The following is a 23,889-nucleotide window of genomic DNA, read 5'->3' as shown; positions in this document are numbered from 1 at the left end:
ACCCATATGAAGTGTTCTTATTCTTCCCTGGAAATTTGGAGTTGTTTTGTAGGGCATTTTAAGGATTTGAACACCATGGGGAAGATTCAGAGGAACAAAACTTGATAATTTAAGACCATTTTATTCCAGTTTAATTTTAGAAGGGCATCCTAAGTTTTGATTTAGCCATCCTAAGTTGGCTATGTACAAAGGCAAAAAGACTGTTCTTTGTGTTGTTTATGGCAGCTTGGTTAAAAACAGTTGTGATATTCTCTGGAGTGCTGTGAACCTTCAGAATTTAAAATGGCACAGTGAGAGCATTGTGGAAAGAAGTATTTTAATATTTAAAGTTTCCCACAAAATCTTATTATGCTTGAAACAGACTGTCCTATGAAGGTGATGTGTACCCTCTGATTATTTTGCAGCTTCTAAATGACACAGGTCAACATCATTGCATTTGAACCTCTCATTTCCATGCAACAATGTTAGATGAATCTTTATTCAGACACACGTATTTCTTCTTTCATAGTTCAAATTATGGAGTATTTATTTAAATGGTCTAATACTTTACATCCTCTCTAATATTTCCCAAATACAAACATTATGTGTGCTAACATAAATATAGTGGTTTTCGTAATTGCTGATCATTTCATTATTTTTTAAATTATATTTTTAACGTTTATTGATTTTTGAGAGACAAAGAAAGACAGAGTGTAAGTGGGGGTGGGGCAGAGAGAGAGGGAGACACGGAATCTGAAGCAGGCTCCAGGCTCCGAGCTGTCAGCACAGAGCCTGACATGGGACTTGAACCAGTGAACCACGAGATCGTGACCTGAGCAGCAGTCGGACGCTTTACGAACCGAGCCACCCAGGCACCCCTTTGCTGATCATTTTAATCCCAACTTTTTATGACACAAAATGTCAAAACACAAAGATGAACTTGAACCAGATGTCAGGACTCACTTTTCTAAAATTCCAAATATTTGCTTCTTGCCTTGGATCCTTGTGTAGTGACCATTTTTATTTGTTGTCAGTGTGCTGCGTTGGAACAAAAACTGAGGAGATTGTCTGAAGATTTGAGCTGTCAGCGACAAAATGCAGACAGTGCCAGGTGTTCTCTGGAACAGAAAATCAAGGAGAAAGAAAAGGAGTTTCAAGAGGTAAGTAAGGTAAATGGATTCACGAGGAGTTTGTCCGGAAGGCTCTTGTTGGGCATTTCACAGTTTCATCATCTGAAAAGAGGAGCTGTTTGTAGTCACTTGGGGTGTTCCGTGAGAGAGGAACGGCTTTGTGAGGAAAAGGTTCCCATGTTTTCTTTCACACTTCCATCTTTCGGTTTTCGATGGGAGAAGGGACTCGCTAACCAGCATGTTCCTTTTCATCCGTTTCCTCTGATTTGTTTGCGATTTAATACCAAGTAGGAAAGGACCATCTCTCCTCTTTCAAACACCCTCAGTTGTGAAGGGAGTTGTATCCTATTCTCCACCTGTTTCTAAAGCCTGTGGGTTGGCAAATATATTCGAAAGGTAGCTGATGTACTGGGGAAAGAAATTCCAGAAGTATTACTGCCGGGGCAAGTGAGTTCGCCTGGCGGAGCGTATCGTATGGACTGAGGCTCTCTAACCTTTCAGTAAGGGCGCCTGGAAATGGTAATCTGGTATCCTGACGCGGTTATCAGAGTTCACTGGTGGCATATCCTTGCTGTCGTTCTCAATTGCAAGCGATGCTGTGGTGTTTGAGATCTTAAGCCCCAGTTTTGAGCGCCTTTGATTTCCTAGCTGAGGTGTGACTGTGACAGCTCAGCTCTCCTCTCTTTTGCCCCCTGGGCTTGTGGAAACAGAGATGAGGAACGTAAGATTGGGGATGGGACGAAAGCCGGCTAGCTTCCACGCGGTCAGCTGGCGGACTTCTTCCCCTTCCCCCCCCCACCCCGAGGCCTGCATCCCATCACCGGGACCCGCACTCGATGGGTTATGTTTATCATGAGGTGAGTGGTCAGCCTGGCTCCCTGTTGTGCGCTGCTCTTTCAGCGTGGCATGGCCTGCAGGAGGTTGGCGGCTCACCCCGGAGTCTCCTCGTTAACCGGCGTCCGTCGGACTGATGCGCGTGTCTTTGGTGTTTCAGGAGCTCGGCCGTCAACAGCGCGCCTGCCAAGCGCTGGACCAGGAGTGCACGCAGATGAAAGCCAGACTCACACAGGAGTTACAGCAGGCCAAGAACACTCACAATATCCTGCAGGCTGACCTGGATAAAGTAGGGAGCTGGCTTACCTCTCTCCTCACTTGTTCCCCCTTTTCCTTGTTCGCGCGTTTTCTGTCTCACGGCTGACATTCTGATGCTTCCAAAGAAAAGCTGCCTTCCTTATCAAAGAAGAGAGCAAACTGAATCCTTCTGGGTCTGCGCTTCCTCATTTACAGAAGGAGGGGAGTGAGTGAGGACCTCAGATCTGAAGGTCTGGGGAGGGGTGTGATATTCCTGTGGATTGGGGTCATATCACCAGGTGGGAGCCGTCCGGAGTGATTCACGTCCTGCAAATAGTCAAAGCGCTGAAAACTATAATCCATTGACTTACTTGTTTATTGCGGGGGGTGGGGGGGGGGAGCTTGAGAGGAGGAGCAGAGAGAGAGAGAGAGAAAGAGAGAGAATCCCAAGCAGGCTCCTCACTGTCAGTACAGAGCCCAGTGCGGGGCTTGATCTCATGAACTGGGAGATCCTGACCTGACCTGAGCTGAGATCAAGAGTCGGATGCTTAACCAACTGTGCCCCCCCCCCCACCCGCCCCGGGCACCCCAGCAGTGAGTGTTTTAAAGTGTAAGTCAGGTTATGGGACTCCCCTACTCACAGCTACAGCTACTTCCCACCTCTCTTATAGTAGGAGCTCATCCTTCCAAAGGTCTGCAGGACCCTGGTGGCCTTTCCAGCACCTCGCTTATTGGCCTCTTTGCTATTGGTAGAACACGCTCAGCATCTTCAGGGATGTGCTGTGTCCAGATGGATCTGTAGGGCACCTTCACTTGCTTGAGCTTTCTGCTCTCATGTCGCTTTATCCATGACATCTACCCTGGTCACTACATAGATCCCTATCCTCAAATACTTTCTGTTTCCTTTACCTTGCTTAAGTTTTCTCCATAGGGCATATCATCTGTTGTACAATACAGCTATTTCGTTGTTTTGTTTTTTTTTAATGTTTGTTTATTAGAGAGAGAGAGAGAGAGAGAGAGAGAGAGACAGAGTGCAGGTGGGGGAGGGGCAGAGAGAGAAGGAGACACAGAATCCGAAGCAGGCTCCAGGCTCTGAGCTGTTGGCACAGAGCCCGGCGTGGGGCTTGAACTCACAAACCGCGAGATCATGACCTGAGCCGAAGTTGGATGCTTAACTGACTGAGCCACCCAGGAACCCCTCTTTGTTTCTTTTTATGCTGTGTTCCTTCTATCACTCAAATCTTTCCATGAGGACAGGCTTTTGCCTGTTTAGTTCCCTGCTCTACCTGTAAACACAAGCACTGAATCCCATAGCTTGAAAACAGCACGGCAGGTGGATTATAGTCCTTCGCTCTTTTCTTGACTTGACCCATATAGCTTGACAGGGTGACACATTGTGGAGTTTACTGTGAATATGTCAGAGATTCATCTCTTTACTTTCTTAGTGCTTGCTTCTTTGTTTATTTTTAAAATTAACGTTTACCATTCAAGTAGAGTCTCAATTTATGGGAAATACAGGTTAACTCTCAAGTTCAGGATATAACAAAGTGGGACGAGTTGCCCTCTCTTCGTAGAGGAGCCAGAGATGGGGAGGCAGCTGGAATGGGGAGAGGTAACCATCACTGTCATGTGTTACGTACTAATTAGGGGTTCTCTGATGTGCTCATAATCCTCTCTCTATCCAGCTATCCAAGGTTGGTAGAAAATAAAAATCCTCCTTTCCCAGGATAACTATTAAAAGGTTTCCTTCAAGACCCTTTAAAAAAAAAGTCCTTTTGGGGCACCTGGGTGGCTCAGTCAGTTAAGTGTCCGACTCTTGATCTCAGCTCAGGTCTTGATCTCAGAGTCATGAGTTCAAGCCCCACATTGGGCTCCATGCTAGGCTTTTTATTTTTTATTATTTTTTTCTGTTTTGGGGTTTTTTGTTTTGTTTTGTTTTGTTTTTTGAAGAGGTCTATGAGTCTATAAGAAAGGACCAGTTTTATTTTTGTTTCAAATGCAACATTCTGTTGGTAGTGTCTGAGCCTTGCTTTTATTGGATGTTTTCTAGTTTAATTATTCTACAGGTGGATGTTTAGGTTGTCAACGTTATCTTGTTCGTTGTATCCCTGGGGATGGCATTACTCGGTAACATGCATGTTTCCGTAGGACACCTTTCCACGTGTGAAATTGGTGGTCTCAAGGACAAGATGTATTCTCCCTTGTAATCGATTCTGACAAATTGCTCTCCAAAAAATTGTAATTTACCTTCTCACCCAGTGTGAGAGGTCCTATTTTTTCTCATCCTTGGAGATAATCCTGTTTTTAAAAATTTTGTCAACTAAGTAGTGAAAAAGTCATCTTAATCGTTGTTTCGATTCATTCTTCCTTGATTACCGCTGAGGATGTTTCTTTCAGAAGTTGATATGTTTGTATTTTTTTGCATAAAATTGTCTACTTCTATTATTTACTCCTTTAAAAAATTGGTTTACCTTTTTCTAAATGGAACCAAAGATGTGTTCTATTTGTTGTATTATGGAAATGCATTTTTTTAATGTTTATTTTTTATTTTTGAGAGAGAAAGTGTGGGGGAGGAGCAGAGAGAGAGAGGGAGACAGTATCTGAAGCAGGCTCGGTGCTGACAGCAGAGAGCCTGACAGGGGGCTCAAACTCATGAACTGTGATATCATGACCTGAGTTAAAGTTGGATGCTCAACCGACTAAGCCACCGAGGCACCCCTGGATATAGAATCTTAAATCTGTTATATAGCAAATACTTACTCCCAGTCTATTTCATAGCAAATACATTCTCCCAGTCTGTTTCTTTTCCTTTCTTTTTTTTTTTAAGTTTTTATTTATTTTGAGAGAGAAAGAGAGAACAAACAAGCTGGGGAGGGGCACAGAGAGAGGAAGAAAAAGAATCCCAAGCAGACTCTGCACTAACAGCTCAGAGCCCGATGTGGGGCTCAAACTCACAAACGGTTAGATTATGACCTGAGCCGAAATCAAGAGTCTGATGCTTAACTGACTGAGCCACCCAGGCACCCACTTCCAGTCTGTTTCTTATCTCAACTTTTCTTTTTTTGGTTGTTTATTACTATTTCATTGGTTTTTTTTTTTTTTTTTTTTTTTTTTTTTTTTTTTGTAGTTAAATTTTTTTTTTCTCTGCTGCTTTCTCTCCAAACCTAGCCCTTTTTGATCTCCTCTATGCTGTCACCCACAGTGCTCTGGTGGTATTTTAAGTTAAACTTTTAATGCTGTATTTAGCTGTGACATATATTGTTTCTCACCCAAAATCGATGGCATCAGTTCTCATGTCCCATGACCATTTTACTTAAGAAGAAATAATTTAGAGGCACCTGGGTGGCTCAGTTGGATAAGTGTCCAGCTTTGGCCAAGGTCATGATCTCAAGTTTCGTGAGTTCAAGCCCCACATTGGGCTTGCTCCACTTCAGATCCCCTGTCCCCCTCCTTCTGCCCCTCTCCTCCTTGCATGTGCACTCGCGCGCGCTCTCTCTCTCTCTCTCTCTCAAAAATAAATAAATGTTAAAAAAAGAAGAAATAATATATTTAAAAAGTAAAGGACATAAAAATTAAACCTTACCTTGTCTTCTTTTTACAGGTCACATCAGTAAAGCACCAGCTAGAAAAAAATTTGGAAGAGTTCAAGCAAAAGTTCTGCAGAACCGAACAGGCATTGCAGGCGAGTCAGATGCAGGAAAATGAGCTGAGGAGAAGCAGTGAAGTAAGTGAGGCGTAGATGAGTATTTATCAACTTTTCTAAGTGGAAAGAAACAAAACTGGTGATAGGATGGATCATGTAGATCCCCTTTCCAAGGGTTGGCTTTTGAGCCTATTAAAAACTTTGTGGAAAGTCCTAGGTTTAAACAAAAGCAACGACAGATGAGGGACTTCTAGATTTAAAATTCTTCCAAAAACAAGTAATCATCAGTTGTTGCCCCAACTTCCAGAGTCACGTTGGGCATGTGCAAGACTGTCAGTGTCTTTCTTGGGAAATTCATTCTTGTTACACGAAATGGTGGATGAAGATTCTCCAGTGGTGTGGATACGAGGAGGGCACGCTGATGATGTGGGATTTTACTCGTACTGACTTTAATTTGGCTTTTCTATTTGGTGGTCTGGAGTTTATCTTAAAGGGTTCATTTGAGAACCATTTAGGGACAGTTAATAGATTGAAACAACTTGAATAGAGCCATAAATCAGCACAAAGAAGCATAGCAGAACAGAAGTTTCTTTTCTATCAAATAATGTCACAGGAAAGCATTTTTCCCACTTCTTTAAATCTTTTGCGATCATTTTTTAGACTAAAGATTTTTTTTAGAAAGAGTTTTTTTATTAATATTTTTGATGTTTATTTTTGACAGAGAGAGAGAGAGAGAGCGAGTAGGGGAGGGGCAGAGCGAGAGGGAGACATAGAATCTGAAACAGGTTCCAGGCTCTGAGCTGTCAGCAAAGAGCCTGACACAGGGCTCGAACTCGGGAACGGCAAGATCGTGACCCAAGCTGAAGTCGAACAAACGCTTGACCGACTGAGCCACCCAGGAGCCCCTTTTTCAGAAAGAATTCTGCATAAAGGATATTTATTTATGCAGATGAGGAAACTCTAAATGTATTCATCCCCACAGCTTGGAAGAATGTATCATGGTTGTGAAATCAGAACATCTGTCAGTAGCAGAGAGGTGATTGTTAAAGCAGGCAGCCTCAGAGGGGTAATGCTGTTGGGGACAGGAGGCCCCGGCTCCAGCAGCCCAAGTGGAAGAAAACTTGATGTCAGATGATGCTTTCATCAGAGAACGATTTCAAATGGAAGTGTTTGTTTCAGCAAAACAAATGTTTGCCTTTTGGCCAGTGGGGACCAACCAACAGATGCTTCTGCTAACATTTCCACAGGCAGACTGGCACCGAACCCTTCCCCCTGTGAGCTTTCCTTCCAGCCAGAAACTCTCCCGCGACTCCACTGGCTGCCTGGTGGAAACATTTTGTAAAAGCAATCGTCTGGTTAAGAGGGTCCAAACACTGTTCTCTTGGCCAAGGCGCGGTGGAGGGCTGGACATTGTCTTGCAGGTGTTTCAGAAGACACGTGGAGACCCCCACAGCTGTAGAGCTGTCCACCGTGCACTCTGGCCTGTGCGGTTAAATGCATTTCACGTTGCACCTAGATTTCTTCGATTTTGGTTGTCCGGTGCAAGTGCCTAGCACAGGGCTAGGGGATGCATGGAGTATTTGCCTTAATTTATGTTTGTGGGTATGTGTCTTCTTTTGAGGATGATACCAAGAATGCAAAGGGTTTAGCTATCTCTTGCACTTTGCTTTGGGATTGGCATTAGAAAAGTGACTTACCCAGTAAGAGCGGCACTATAACTTAGTAGCAGAACGATAGCTTTAGAGTCAGGAAGATCTGGGACTGCATCGTTTTCTGCCACTTCCCTGCTCTGTGACCTTAGGACAGTGACCTAGCCTTTCTGAGTCTGACTTTGCTCATCTGCATATAGGGAGGACTAAATAATACCCTTTCCTTTTCCAAGCTGTATTAATGATTGAATTTTGGATGGAAAGTGCTTAGATGGTCAACGGCTGTGACCGTCTGATGTGCCCACTGTTTGCTCTCACCTGTAGGCACAGAAAGTGATGAGCAAGGGACAGTGCATTTGAGATTTCTCACATTAAACATATTGCCCGTCCTGTTCCTCTAGCACTCTGGTAGCTTTTTCGGTATCGAACTCTAAGTAAGTGCAAACACACCTCGCATGCTTAGAGGTTTTGGGTGCTGAGATAATGTGACAGTTGTACTGAAATTTTCCTTGTCTGCATTTAGTAAACAGACATGCTGCTCACAATGAGAAGATATCAGTAGAGAAATGTGATTAAATGGCCCGATCAATGGTCAAATTCAGATCTAGTGTCAATGTGAAAGGAGGCTTTGGGTAAGCTGCTCATCCCACACCCCAAGGCCAGCCTGCTAGCATTGGGGTGAGGCAATAAAATAGCATCGTTCGGTAACCAGGATGAGGGATCACTTGCCTAGGGACCTTCCTGAGCACAGGGATCTGTATGACATCGGTTCTCAAAGGAGCTTGGTCTGGCAGACAAGAATGGTGAGGTGGGAAGGGCAAAGAACATCCTCTGCATCCATCCTCGGTTCATGGTATAGACTTCACCACAGCAGGGGACATGTTAAGCTCCATTCATGGATGGGATCATGAAATGCCACACAGTAACTGAAATTTGTTTTGTCTGGCCCTGGGAAACGATGCTTCCCTTGCTGCTCCTAAAACTGAAGTTGATCTGGGTGGAATTGCTTGCTAAGCTCTAATGCTGGCTTGTGGTTATAGGGATTTGTGTTGTGTTTTTCTAGACTAGTGCCCAATTTTGCAAATCATTTGAGGACATAAGAGATGCCTGGGAGAATACATCCTTGTATGCCGAACTCATTGTTGATAATGAGCTACCCAATCAAGTCTTAAGTGGCTGTGGCCTCACAGAAAACTAATTGCTGATGGATGGCAGCCTACAGAGCCATTTTCAGATGTTCATTTTCCAAATTTGGGCCTTTTGAAATTCTTGGGTTGGTCATAGCCATAGTATTATAAGCCTGCTGGGTCCCAGGATTGGCTGAACATTTTGTTAGAAACAAATATTTACGGAGCTAATGCCAGAAGAGAGAAAGACATGTTAATCTTTCCATTGAGCTTACTATTCATTTAAATGCCCCCAGTTATGGACAGAGATAGATAGAGACCAACAGATACATGAACATCCAGTTGCCCCCTTCCTTCTCTTTTCTCCTTCTATTTACCTTGCTTCCTTCTATTGGGGATGCCCCCAGCTTTGCACACAGTGTCTTCTCAGCTTTCTTGCCCCACCTCTAGGTGCGGATGCCATTCGACTTGATTACTTTTTTAGGGTAAGCAAATATTTCATAAGTTGCCCAATAAAAATGCGAAGTCAACCCAGGTGGCGCAACTCTAGTTACTCTTTTTTTTTTTTTTAATTTTTTAAAGTTTGTTTATTTTTGAGAGAGAGACAGAGAGGGGGAGGGGCAGGGAGAGAGAGGGAGAGAGAGAGAGAACGTCAAGCAGGCTCCATGCTGTCAACACAGTGCCCGATGTGGGGCTCGAACTCACACACCATGAGAACCTGACCTGAGCCAAAACCGAGTCAGACGCTTAACCGACTGAGCCACTCAGGCGCCCCAAAACTCTAGTCACTCTTTTACGTTGAACTGATTCAGCTAATCTTAGCATGGATCTTGCAGATCTAGCTGCTGTCAAATTTGGGGAAGAAATGCTAATAATAATGCTCCATTACCCTTGTTCAAGTGCTTTAAGGTAGTTTTCGTGTCACATCTGTGATCTCATTTGAGTGGTGATTATTCTGAGCCTGGAGAGCAAACAAGCGATGATCATTTCTGTAGTTTAACGATGCTCGTTCAAGTCCTCACCACCCGTGCACCTTCATGGTCACTCTTGACAGAATTTAACACTGACTGGTGCAAGTGCTAGCCTCTCTGTCTTGAGATCAGTCGGAGCCTCCCGTCAGCCCTGATTGATCTCTTAATTTGACAGAGCGTCCATTTAACTCATGGAAGGGAGGCAGGATTGGGGCAAGGGAGCCAGAGGAGCGTAACTGCAACAGGCTCTGTCTTGTTCTGAAGATGAAATGAACATATATGCACGAACACAGCAGCTGCCAGCAAGTTTTCAAGTACTCTCCACTAGCCAGATTCTCCCTCTTCTTGCATTTGGCTTTGCTGCCTAGGTACCCATCTGCTGATAGTAACCAGGCTGATAATTGAAGGCAGCTTTCCAACACAGCCTTGCCAAGACCATCTGTTTTCTAACAGTGCCGTTGGGTTTTGGAAGATGGGTCTTAATTGTTTCTTTAAGATTCAAAAATTCCCCTTTCTTCTCAGAGGGGTATTTTTGAAGTGCAATTTAAAAAAAAAAAAAAAGGTAGCCTTATGAAATGTTTTTCCCCCTAAGGATGTGAGGCACTTGATTCCGTCGGTTTTTAACAATCTATGCCGATTCCCTGCCGTCCAGAGGGTGGCATATGATATAGGTGGAGATACTTACCAGCGATGCAGTCACTGACGGTTGAAAAACAGATTGAAGAATATGAACAGAGGATTTATTATGTTGACGCACAAGTCTTAAGTGGTTGATAAGCAGTAGCGGTTTTATTTGGCATATAAATAAACGATGCTTGTTTTTAAGATTCAAAAATAGGGGGTGCCTGGGTGGCTCAGTCGGCTAAGCGTCCGACTTCGGTTCAGGTCATGATCTCACGGTCCGTGAGTTCAAGCCTCGCGTCGGGCTCTGTGCTGACCGCTCAGAGCCTGGAGTCTGTTTCAGATTCTGTGTCTCCCTCTCTCTCTGACCCTCCCCCGTTCATGCTCTGTCTCTCTCTGTCTCAAAAATAAATAAACGTTAAAAAAAATACATATTTAAAAAAAAAGATTCAAAAATAGGCCCAACTCCATGAAATGGACACGCATATCAGTCTCTGCTACTTTTTTGTATGGCTCCTTCACCTAATCAGGTACCCAGAGAACCAGATTCCCCCATCTAGAATTCATTCTTCCTTCCGTGTACCTGCCCTCTGATTTCCCATAGCATACTCCACCTCTTTGTAGTACTTAGCGGATCCTGGTGTGAACTAAGTGATTGGTATCAAATTCTCCCCCGCTGCCAGGGGAAGACCTACCCTGAGGGCCAAAGACTCTTCTCTTATTTATATTTGTGTCTTTGACGACACCCTTCCCAGCATCTTGCACACTGCTGATTTTCTTGGTAAACACTTAATACTCATAAAGACATCCTCGTTACGGTGAGCCTTAAGATGGTTTTCCAATGGAAAGTAAGAAATTTGTCATGTGAAGTTTTCGGTTCGTTAGCATATCAGATCTTTGCAAAGAGGTATTGGATCATTCAGGTGTGATAGGAACTTGGAGCTTGTGTCTTCGAGGATCTTCTAAGTAGGATTCTCCTTTTGAGGTCACTCTTGAGGCAGCATGGGGACATCCAGAAAGTTCAAAGAGGTCTATTTCTTTGAAGGAAAAAGATTATTGTCAGTTTTGGGTTTTGTGCTTTTGAGTTCTATTCATAAAATCATCTGATTGAAGTAAGAATGTCTAGCTTCTTTAGGTGCACAAAGGGAAAGTGAGATTCCTCCCCAGCGAGGTACACAAGTGGTCCCATTTGGGACCCATATATGGCAGAAGTCATAACTAGCTTGAGTGGTTTTGACTATAACCAATTAAATGTGTGCTTTAGGAAGCGAAGAAGGAAAACAGCCTCCTTAAGAGTCAGTCTGAGCAACGGGCCAGAGAAGCCTGCCACCTGGAGGAAGAACTGAGGAAGGCCAAACAGAGTTTGAGTCAGAGCCAGAACTTCGCAGAAGAAATGAGGGGTAAGTACACTTAGCGTTTGGAGTTCTATTTCCATTAAAAAAGTTTGTTTGTTTATTTTGAGAGAGAGAGCGAGCACATGGGTGAGCCGGGGGAGGGGCAGAGAGAGGAGAGAGAGAATCCCAAGCAGGCTCCGCACTGTCAGCACAGAACCTGATGCGGCGCTTGATTTCGCAAACCAGGAGGTCATGACCTGAGCCGAAATCAAGAGCCAGATGCTTCATTGATTAAGCCACCCAGGCGCCCCTGGAGTTATTTTTCTAAGCTGATGTCCCATGAGGGAGGATGGATGGCTTTAGAAACGTCTTTCAGTTTTCCCGTATATCCTCCCAGAAAGTTGTCTGTGGTTGATGTGGAGAAAGTTTTCTCCCTCCTACCTTTTGGTTTCAGAGTGATAGTTGGACGTTGTTTTATTGGAAGACATTGAGTCCCAAACTGCCTGGTTTCTCAGCACTTTGAAACCAGAAAGGTAAATATTCTCCACACAAAAGTAAATTGTCAGTGTTGTCTCTCACCCCAGAGTGCTGTTCTTTGTGTCTCGAGTGTGTTTGTTCGTTTTATGCAGACAGCTCATCTTCTCGCTCGATATCATTTCCCAGATGATGGAAAAATTCAATACGTGTTTTCCCAGCTCTTAATGACCATTGTTTTTTGATGACTTACTTGACTGAGTGATTTTATTTCCTCACTTTCTGTATAGACACGGGATTATGCTGCACACACCACATGCATCCACCATTTCACATTTATTTGTACATACGTGTGTCTTTTTACTTGCATTAATTTTCTCAGCCGGGTATTTGCACCTCTAGGATTTCTTTCAACCTCCCCTGTGAAATATGTGTCACGCTCCTCTGTGACTATTTTCCCATTTATTTATTTATTTATTTATTTAAAATGTTTATTTAGGGGCACCTGGGTGGCTCAGCCAGTTGAGCTTCTGACTTTTGCTCAGGTCATGATCTCGCGGTTTGTTGAGTACGAGCCCCGCGTCGAGCTCAGTGTTGACAGCTCAGAGCCTGGAGCCGGTTTCGGATTCTGTGTCTCCCTCTCTGTCTGCCCCTCCTCTGCTCTCTTTCTCGCTCGCTCTCTCTCTCTCAAAAATAAATAAACATTAAAAAAAATTAGAAAAAAATGTTTACTTATTTTGAGAGAGGGAGGGAGGGAGAGAGGAAGAGAACCCCAAGAAGGTGCTGCATTGTCAGTGCAGAACCCAACACAGGGCTCCTCGTCACAAACCGTGAGATCATGACCTGAGACGACATCAAGAGTTGAATGCCCAACCGACTGAGCCACCCAGGCACCTTGACTGTTTTCTCTTTTAAATTCTGATTTTCCTCAGACAGCTTTCAGTTATTCCACAGCAGTGGGTAAAAATGTCAATCTTCATCTTTCTTGAAAGAAAACTGTAAGAAAAGGAAGGGCGAGGGCATTTTTCAGTGTTGGTCACCAGTATCCTTGTTTGAGGTCCTCACAAGTGAAGTGGAGTGAGAGCCCTTGTGGTGCTGTCTTCATGAGCCATCAACTCTCAGCAGGTAGACTGAGATTAAACACGTTAAAACTAGGAATTTTTTTCCCTTTAGTGTAACAACTGAGTTTATAATACATGCTAACTTTATCGTCTACCGTTGAGATTCTCACATTTATTCGCCCTCAGTGTACTTGAACGTGAAGCCTTCCCATCACTTGGCATGAATGCTTTGCAATGAGTGCTTTGAATGAAACCACTACCATTGTTTCCAACTAGGAGGGGCCTGTGGGTAGATGTGAGTTACTAGGCAGAAAAGAAGGTGGCATTGGAGCCTGGAAAATCTTCCACTTGATTCTTCCACTCATAGACACTTAACTGTGAGGGGCTGGGATGTGGGTAACATTGTTTCTCAATAGTATTCATGCAGAGGCCTTGAGAAGTACTGGCGTATGGCATCATTTATTCTTTTGTACTAAGCCTATGGATTTTGGCTAAAATGGTGGAATAGTTATTCACTTTTCTGGAAAATGAGAATTATTCTGTAGTGAAGTAGGCTATTTACATTTCAGTGCTGCTCTTCTCAGAGCTTTCTTTCTTTCAATAAGCATTTCAGAAGGGAAAAAATACACATATACATAAACACATACAAAGTAAAAAAAGTTTCAAGTACTTAAGAAAATAACCCCTGGGAATGCAAGCTGGTGCAGCCACTCTGGAAAACAGTATTGGAGGTTCCTCAAAAAACTAAAAATAGAACTACCCTACCACCCAGCAATTGCACTACTAGGCATTTATCCAAGGGATACAGGTGTGCTGTTTCAAAGGGGCACATGCACCCCCATGTTTATAGCAGCACTATCAACGATAGCCAAAGTATGGAAGGAGCCCAGATTTCCATCGATGGATGAATGGATAAAGAAGATGTAGTGTATATATACACACACACACACACACACACACACACACACACGCACACACACAATGGAGTATTATTCAGCAATCAAAAAGAATGAAATCTTGCCATTTGCAACTACGTGGATGGAACTGGAGGGTGTTAATTAAGCTAAGCGAAATTAGTCAAAGAGACAAAAATCATATGACTTCACTGATATGAGGACTTTCAGAGACAAAACAGATGAACATAAGGGAAGGGAAACAAAAATAATATAAAAACAGGGAGAGGGACAAAAACATAAGAGACTGTTAAATATGGAGAACAAACAGAGGGTTACTGGAGGGGTTGTGGGGGGGGGATGGGCTAAATGGGTAAGGGGCACTTAAGCATCTACTCCTGAAATCATTGTTGCACTATATGCTAACTAATTTGGATGTAAATTTAAAAAAAATTAAATTAAAAAAATAACCCCTTGCTGTTTTATGCAACAACACTTTATTAAGCTGCTTAGAAAGAAGATGAACAAACATATTACATCCTTATAAGGACCATTTTCTCACTGTCTTTATACAATCTCAGATAATTATCAGGTGATCTACTTTCCAAACAATAATGCCAGTTTTAACAGGGCTTGAGAAGCTGTTAGTTTGTTTGGATTTTTTTTTAAGTTTATTTATTTATTTATTTATTTTTTAATTTTTTTTTTTTTAACGTTTATTTATTTTTGGGACAGAGAGAGACAGAGCATGAATGGGGGAGGGGCAGAGAGAGAGGGAGACACAGAATCGGAAGCAGGCTCCAGGCTCCGAGCCATCAGCCCAGAGCCCGACGCGGGGCTCGAACTCACGGACCGCGAGATCGTGACCTGAGCTGAAGTCGGACACTTAACCGACTGAGCCACCCAGGTGCCCCTTTATTTATTTATTTTTGAGAGAGAAAGAGAATCCCAGTCAGGCTCCATGCTGTTAGCGCAGATTCCAATGCAGAGATCCATCTCATGAACGGTGAGATCATGACCTGAGCCAAAATCAAGAGTTGGACACTTAACCAACTGAGCACTCAGGCACCCCGTGTTTGGATTTTTTTTTTTTAATAGTTTGGAATTCTTGTAGAATATTTATTAAAAACATGACAACTTAAACTTTTTTTTTTTTTTTTTAATAGCTAAGAATGCCTCTCAGGAAACCATGTTAAGGGATCTTCAAGAAAAAATCAATCAGCAAGAGAATTCCTTGACTTTAGAGAAACTGAAGCTTGCCTTGGCTGATCTGGAAAAGCAACGAGATTGTTCTCAAGACCTTTTGAAGAAAAGGGAGCATCACATTGAACAACTGAATGATAAGTTAAGCAAAATGGAGAAAGAGTCTGAAGCTTTACTGATTGCTTTGGAGTTAAAAAAGAAAGAATATGAAGAATTGAAAGAAGAGGAAATTCTGTTTGCTCGTTGGAAAAGTGAAAAAGAACAGCTTCTAAGTCAGCTGGAGTCAGAGAAGGGAAGCTTGCAGAGTAAACTTCATCACTTGGAAACTTGTCTCAAGACACAACAAATAAAAAGCCACGAATACAATGAGAAAGTAAGAACACTGGAGATGGAAAGCGAAAATCTGAATGTTGAGATCAGAAACCTTCACAATATGATAGACAGCAAGACCGTGGAGGTGGAGACACATAAACAAGCTTACGTAGAACTACAACAGAAAGCCGAGCTCTCGGACCAGAAACATAAGAAGGAAGTAGAAAACATGTGCTTGAAAATATCTCAGCTTACCAGGCAAGTTGAAGATCTAGAGCACAAACTTCAGTTAGTGTCGAGTGAAGTAGCAGACAGAGACCAGCGTTACCAGGACTTGCGTGCTGAATATGAGAGCCTCCGGGATCTGCTAAAATCCAAAGATGCTCCTCTGGTGACCAATGAAGCTCACCAAGGAAGTCTTTTGGCCTTTGAACAGCAGTCTGCAATGAATAATTCCTTTGCAAATATTCTTGGAGAACAAAGAAGCACACGTTCAGGCAGGAGCAAATGCCAGTTAGAAGCAGACCGTAGCCCCAAAAGTTCAGCCAGCTTACAAAATCGAGTCATTTCTCTTGAGTTTTCATTAGAGTCTCAAAAGCAGATGAATTCAGATCTGCAAAAGCAGTGTGAAGAGTTGGTGCAAATCAGAGGAGAAATAGAAGACAATCTCCTCAAAGCAGAGCAGATGCATCAAAGTTTTGTGGCTGAAACAAGTCAACGCATTAGTAAGTTACAAGAAGACACTTCTGTTCATCAGAATGTATTTGCTGAAACTTTAGTTGCCCTGGAGAACAAGGAAAGAGAGTTCCAACTTTTGAATGAAAAATTAGAAACTGAGCAAGCAGAGATTCAAGAATTAAAAAAGAGCAACCATTTACTTCAAGAATCTCTAAAGGAGCTACAGCTTTTGTCTGAAAGCCTGAGCTCAGAGAAGAAGGAAATGAGTGCTGCCATTTCTCTAAACAGAAAAGAAATTGAAGAGCTGACCCAAGAGAATGAGACCCTCAAGGAAATTAATGCAACCTTAAGTCAAGAGAAGATTAACTTACTCCAAAAAAGTGAGAGTTTTTTAAACTGTATAGACGAAAGAGACAAAAGCATTTCAGAGTTATCCAATCAGTACCAGCAAGAAAGACTTATTTTACTACAAAGATGTGAAGAAACAGGACGTGCACTTGAGGATCTTAGTGAAAAATATAAAGCAGCTCAAGAAAAGAACTCTGAGTTAGAATGCTTGCTAAGTGAATGCACCAGTGCTTGTGAAAATAGAGAACATGAACTGGAGCACCTAAAGGAAGCATTTGCAAGGGAACACCAAGCATTTGTAACAAAATTAGCGTTAGCCGAAGAAAGAAACCAGAATCTAATACTAGAGTTGGGGGCAGTGCAGCAAGATCTGAGATCGGAGATTGCCGATATCCAAAACAATTCCAAGAGCGAGGCGGATGGTTTAAAGCAAGAAATCATGACCTTAAAGGAAGAACAGAGTAAGATGCAAAAGGAACTTAATGCCTTATTACAAGAGAAAGAGCACCTGCTGACGTTAACGGAGATGAAACAAGAGCATCAGATTCTAGAATCAGAACCAATTAGCGACTCTATGAAAGGAGAGAGTGACATAAATGAATGCCATGTTCAGCTTCTGATGGATCTCCAAGTTGAAGATCCCCCTCTAGACTGTTATAATGCACAGTTGGTACAGTCAGGAGCTAAGATGAGAAGGAGGGAATTCAAACTTCAGGAAAGTGAGAAGGAGAAGGAATGCCTACAGACAATTAGAGTAGAATTAGACACGGGAAACGTGCAACAAGACACTCAGTCCCAAGAACTTAGTGGCCCCGAAGACTGCACCGTAGACACAGAAGGAAAGTACATTTGTGGGCTTCATGAGTTTTCAAGTCAGAATGACAATGCGCACCTGCAGTGCTCTCTACAAACAGCAATGAGCAAGCTGAGTGAGCTAGAGAAAATGTGCGAAACACTGCAGGTCGAAAAGCTTGAGCTAATATCTGAGCTGAACGACTCAAGATCAGAATGTATCACAGCAGCTAGTAAAATGGCAGAAGAGGTGGAGAAACTAGTAAATGAAGTTAAAACACTAAATGATGAACACGGTCTTCTCCAAGGCGAGTTAGTGAAAGAAATGGCAGAAGGTGAACTGGGTGAACAACAAAATGAGCAGAAAAGTGCGTCCTTAAATCCTTTGAATGACAGTAATTGCTATGAGCACTTGACGCTCTCAAACAAAGAAGTTCAAATGCACTTTGCTGAATTACAAGAGAAACTCTCATCTTTACAAAGCGAACACAAAATTTTACACGATCAGCACTGTCAAATGAGCTCTAAGATGTCAGACCTGCAGTCTTACGTGGACACATTAAAAGCTGAAAATTCGGTCTTGTCCACAAGTCTGAGAAACTTCCAAGGGGACTTGGTAAAGGAAGAGATGCCAGGACCCCAGGAAGGGCATTTTCTGTCATTGTCTTTCTCTCGTATGACTGACAGCCCTGGTCTTACAAGTTTGGGAGAATCCTCTTTTTGCAAAGATCTTTTAGACCAGACAGGGGAAACATCTCTTTTGAATAATTTGGTCGGGAATCTTTCAGCAAACCAGCGTAATGTAGAAGAAGGATCTTGCTGCAGTCTGGAGGAGGAGAATCTGACCAAGAAAGAGATTCTGTCCACCCCAGTGAAGAGTGTCGAAGAACTTGAGATCCTCTGTCAGATGTACCTGCAATCCCTCAAAAAGCTAGAGGACAAAATTGAAAGTCAGGAGATTATGAAAAATAAGGAAATTGAAGAGCTCGAGCAGTTACTAAGTTCTGAAAGGAAAGAGCTCGACTGTCTTAAGAAGCAGTATTTGTCAGAAAATGAACAGTGGCAACAGAAGCTGACAAGTGTGACCATGGAGATGGAGTCCAAGTTGGCAGCAGAAAAGAAACAGACCGAACACCTGTCACTTGAGCTCGAAGTCGCCCGGCTTCAGCTACAAGGTCTGGACTTAAGTTCTCGGTCCTTGCTCTGCACCGACATAGAAGATGTAAGTACATGGGATTTACATGCCCTTTCTTTAGCTACATGCCCAGTAGGCACTCAGTAAATGTTTGTGGAATTGAAATCTACACTAAATTGAACTGAAAATATTTTTAGAGCTCCAGGGTATAAAAACAAAATATACCAAAGTTTGTTTTTGTTTTTAAAAACATTTTTTAATGTTTACTAATTTTTGAGACAGAGGCAGACAGAGCATGAGTGAGGGAGGGGCAGACAGAGAGAGAGAGAGAGAGAGAGATAAAATCTGAAGCAGGCTTCAGGTTCTGAGCTGTCAGCACAGAGCCTGACACGGGGCTCAAACTCACCGTGAGATCTTGACCTGACCAGACGCTCAACTGACTGAGCCACCCAGGAGCTTCTTGTATTTGTTCTTTAAACAAAGCACAACTTTAGGAAAATGAGTAAACCTGATTGTGGGGCAATGGCAGTGGTGGGGGGGAAGATGTAAATTTCTGTAGTGATTCCACTTAAACATATATATGGAAAATTAATAAAGTTGTTTTTAAAAGTCTTCTGGAGAAAATTAATATTATAGAGTCAGAAAGTCATCTTCAGAACTTGTATGTGTTTTCACTCTTTGTGAGTAATAAACCACACTTAAATATTAAATTAGAGTTAATGGATGACAATATGATAGGAATTTTATATTTTTTCTTACCCTTTTCAGACTATTTTAATGTTACAGAGTTAAAGTCATAAAACTAAATGCAGGAGTTTATTACACATTACTGAATAATTTTCTTAACAATTTTCTCTGATGCAAATGTATGATTTGTTATCAGTCATTTAAAGAGCCATCTCTTTTGTTTTGGAATATGAAATCATTTAGTCATAACTTCGTCCTTTCTAGTCTACCAGCTAGCCTAGTAATGCTGTACGGTTGACAAGGCTCACCTGATTCCCTCGGTAGGGTAGGGAGGGCAGGTGGTGTGGTGGCCACCATGGTGGTCATAGCAGCAGATCCCCATTTTACAGATGAGAAGATGGTGAAGTCCAGACATGTGATTTATCCAAGAATATAGATAGTGAGTGCTGGCTCTGTGGTTACGTCCTTGGGCTGGGGAGCTGTTCATGAAACCTCTCAGTGAAGGGTGTCGTAAATGCTGAAGATGGAAGCTGAACATTTTATGAGGAATTTGTTAGCTCACTGGTAATCACAAAAATAAATTTTATATTTAGGCTACCAAGAATATTTCTAGCAAGAAAAAAATTATGAAATTTAATTATGTTGCAATTTAGACCAAATAACTGATCTGAAGGGCTTATCTTCATGATAAATACCTTACCCAGTGCCTTGCCTGTGGCTAAACTTACCAAATGTTAAATTGCGTTGGATATTTGGATGGAGAGAGGAGAATGGGATGGGAAATATGCCATTTGAAGAAATGTGTGTAGCAGAGGCTAGACGCCAGTTTCTATAATAATTAAGCCTCCTTATTCTATATTCCTCCTGAAAAATAAAATGAATTCTCATTGTATATTACAGCTACAGGCTCTCCAGGGTGGAAATGACAGCTGTGACATTAAAGAGTCGGAAGAATGTACTTTGGAAACTAAAGAGAACACACCAAAGCTTGACATTCACAAGATTTGTGAGAACGGTGTTCAGCAGGACCTCAATCTAGAGATGGAGAAAATAGCCGAGACAGGTGCAGCCCAATTCACAGGAGAATGGTCTAGGGAACAGTCTACAGAAGCCAGTTACGAGACCCCAGTAGAAGACAAAACCCCGGGCTGTTCAGAACGCATTTCTCAATTGTCATTTTCTGACCCTAACGCTCTAGTACCGATGGATTTTCTGGAGAATCAGGTCTCCATTCAGAATCTCCAGCTGCAGGTTAGAGAGACATCAAATGAGAATTTGAGGTTACTTCACGTCGTAGAGCAACGTGACAAAAAAGTTGAAAGTTTGCTAAATGAAATAAAAGAGTTAGACTCAAAACTCGATTTACAGGAAGCACAACTAACCACCAAGACGGAAGCATGTATAGAATTAGAGAAAATAGTTGAGGAACTTAAGAAAGAGAAATCAAATTTACGTGAAAGACTGGGATCCTTTTCTTGTGACAACCAGGAGTTACACCAGAGAGCAGAGAGTTTGGAAGTCCTCAGTTCTAATTTAGAAGTAGGCACAGATAAATTTTCACATGAAGTTATTGAAGATAATGTAGCCAAGGTGAACAACTGGAGAGAGCGATTTCTTGATGTGGAAAATGAGCTAAAGAGGATCGAATCTGAGAAAGGTAGCATCGAGCATCACGCCCTCTCTGTGGAAGCTGCCTTAGAGACCGTTCAAACAGAGAAGCTATATTTAGAACAAGACAGTGAAAATAAGCAGAAAGTTATAGCCCGTCTTGAAGAAGAACTCTCTGTGGTCACCAGTGAGAGAAACCAGCTTCGTGGAGAATTAGCTACTTTGTCAAAAGAAAATAAAGAATTGGATCTGATGTCTGAAAAGATGAAGCAGAAAATACAAGAACTCGAATCTCATCAAGGTGAATGTCTACAGCCCCCTGACGTGGCTGGAGCTGAGGTGAAGGATCAAACACAGGTCCTTCAGACGTTGCCCTCCAACGTAAGTGAACTGTTGGAAGAGAACGCTCGTCTCCAGGAGCAGCTGCAGAGTTTGGAAAAGGACTCACAGGCCCTATCTTTGCTAAAAAGTGAGCTGGAAATCCAAATCGAACAACTGAATGAAGAGAAAGAATCACTTGCGAGGGAATCCGAAAGCCTGCAGACCAGACTGAATGAATCGGAACACGAAAAGCTGGCTGTCGCCAAGTCCTTGGAGAATGCGCTGATGGAGAAGGGTGAGGTTGCGGTGAGGCTGAGCTCAACGCAGGAGGAAGTGCACCAGCTAAGAAAAGGCATCGAGAAACTGAGGGTTCGCATTGAAGCTGATGAAAAGAAGCAGCTTCACGTCCTGGAGAAACTGAGAGCGAGCGAGCGTAAGACCGACTCACTTCAGGATAAAGTCGAGAACCTCGAAAGAGAACTGCAGATGTCAGAGGAAAACCAAGAGCTGGTGATTCTTGATGCTGAGAATTCCAAAGCAGAGGTGGAGACCCTAAAGGCACAAATGGAGTTGATGGCCAAAAGCCTGAAAGATTTGGAATTAGACCTTGTCACGGTAAGGTTCGAGAAAGAAAATCTGATGAAACAACTACAAGAAGAACAGGGTCAGTTATCTGAATTAGACGCATTACTCTCTTCGTGCAAAGGTCTGTTGGAAGAAAAGGAGAAAGAAAAAATAGAGGTGAAAGAAGAATCCACAGCTGCAATGGAGATGCTCCAAACACAACTGAAAGAGCTAAATGAGGAAGTCACAGTCTTGTGTAATGACCAAGAAATCCAGAAGGTCAAAGAACAGAGTCTGGACTCCTCGGCGCAAGAAATCCATCGGCTAAGAAACAGCATTGAAAAGCTGAAAGTCCGCCTCGAAGCCGATAAAAAGGAGCAGCTCCAGGTCTTAGGAAAACTGAAGGAAAGTGCACATCACACCGACCTGCTTAAGAGTAGAGTGGAGAGCCTTGAAAGAGAACTAGAGGCATCAGGGCAAGACCAAGAGCGTGTGATTCTGGAGGCTGAGAATTCCAAAGCAGAAGTAGGGACCCTCAAAGCAAAAATAGAGGAGATGGCCCAAAACCTGAGAGATTTGGAATTAGATCTTGTCCATATGAGGTCAGAAAAAGAAAATGTGACCAAAGAATTACAGAAAGAGCAAGGACGGGTATCTGAATTAGAAATACTCAATTCTTCATTTGAAAATCTGTTGCAAGAAAAAGAGCAAGAAAAAGTACAGATGAGAGAAGACTCTAAGATTGTCGTAGAGACGCTTCAAACACAGTTAAAAGAGCTAACTGAGAAAGTGGCAGCCTTGTGTCGTGACCAAGACACCTGGAAGGCCCGGGAACAGAATCTGAGCCGTCAAATAGATGCTCTTGAACACGAGAAGGCTCAGTTGCTACAAGGCCTTGACGAGGTCAAGAGCAGTTACGTTAGTTTGCAGTCTTCCGCCAATGGCCTCATTCAACAGGTAGAAGATGGCAAACGGAAGCTAGAGAAGAAGGATGAAGAAATCAGCAACCTGAAAAATCAGATTCAGGACCGAGAGCAGCTCATCTCTAAACTCTCCCAGGTGGAAGGAGAACAGCAGCTTTGGAAGAAGCAAAAAGGAGAACTGGAAGATGTGATGGTAGACTTGGAGCAGAAGGTCCAGATGCTGCAATCCAAAAATGATACTTTGCAGGACACCCTGGAAACACTGCAGCATTCTCACAAGGCTCTGGAGAAAGAGCTCGAGCTGACAAAAATGGAAAACATGTCCTTTGTTGAAAAAGTAAGTGGCTTAATCTGTCTACGTTCGAATATGTGGCCATGAGGGAGGGAAACCGCTGTGTGGATCATGTTTCCTCCTGGACATGTTCACAGTATTGGACCAGACTCTGCAAGGGTTTTTATGTTTGCGGGGCCTTGAACTTTGGGGACACTCAATTGGCTCCAGCTGTAGTCCCTCTTTGCTTTGGCACACATTTACATGGGGCATGTCTGTGGATTAGCCCAGCTTTTCCGTGTGGCAGCTGGACATGGGAGAAGCTTGGGGTTAGGCATAGTTCTGGTTCTAATCATAGTTCCCTTTCTTAGAGTAAGTACATCAGAGTACTAGTTTCCCAGTACCCAGCTGGGAGCTACTACCAAGGAGACTATAACCGATACTAGTTAGGCCCCTGCTCTGCCTTTTTGCCTTTATGAGAAGGTACTATTAAAGGTACTGATAGAGGGGTGCCTGGGTGGCTCAGTCAGTTAAGCGTCTGCCTTCGGTTCAGGTCATGATCTCTTGGCTCATGAGTTTGAGTTTTACGTCAGGTTCTGTGCTGACAGCTCAGAGCCTGGAGCCTGCTTCAGATTCTGTGTGTCCCTCTTTCTCTGCCCCTCTCCTACTCATTGCTCGGTCTCTCTCTGTCAAGAATAAATAAACATTTTAAAAAAATTAAAAAAAAAAAGGTACTGATATAATTGTAATAAACAGAACCCTCATGCCTCCCAGGGTAGGTCTGGGGGATTTTATGCTTTCAGCCTTCTTATATCTTCTCTTTGTGCAGCCTACTGTTCTGTTAGCTGATGGCTAAGGGGCAAGTGTGCCATCAGGGGCCTCAATTATTAATGAAAAATTAAGGTTTTGCCCTCTGGGCTTACGTACTGATCTAGGAAAGTGGTTGCTTCAAATTCAATTTTTATTGGACAACTATTAAAAGCAAAGAGGGGTGTCCGGAAAATGGGATCAATCATGACTCTGTAATATTTTTCAGGAATTTTAAGTTTTGATACAACTTGTAAGAGATGGCAGTTATGATAGAGATAACTTGG

At 42.8% G+C, this 23,889-nt stretch overlaps 1 protein-coding gene across 4 annotated transcripts in view; it reads left to right on the top strand.

The window, feature by feature from the left end:
- Positions 1 to 23,889, top strand: part of CENPF (centromere protein F) — a 101,337-nt gene that overhangs the window by 59,863 nt on the left and 17,585 nt on the right. For all 4 annotated transcript variants that reach the window (XM_078441331.2, XM_060643828.3, XM_060643826.3 and 1 more), the window contains exons 8-13: positions 1,014 to 1,139; positions 2,104 to 2,232; positions 5,782 to 5,904; positions 11,456 to 11,591; positions 15,120 to 18,508; positions 20,009 to 22,861. In XM_078441331.2, coding sequence (XP_078297457.2) covers positions 1,014 to 1,139; positions 2,104 to 2,232; positions 5,782 to 5,904; positions 11,456 to 11,591; positions 15,120 to 18,508; positions 20,009 to 22,861 — 6,756 coding nt within the window. The remainder of the gene's footprint in view (positions 1 to 1,013; positions 1,140 to 2,103; positions 2,233 to 5,781; positions 5,905 to 11,455; positions 11,592 to 15,119; positions 18,509 to 20,008; positions 22,862 to 23,889) is intronic.

This window comes from Panthera onca, chromosome F1 (assembly GCF_046562875.1).
Source record: "Panthera onca isolate mPanOnc1 chromosome F1, mPanOnc1 haplotype 2, whole genome shotgun sequence".
In the NCBI taxonomy this organism is placed as follows: domain Eukaryota; kingdom Metazoa; phylum Chordata; class Mammalia; order Carnivora; family Felidae; genus Panthera; species Panthera onca.
This window is presented reverse-complemented; position numbering and strand designations above follow the sequence as displayed.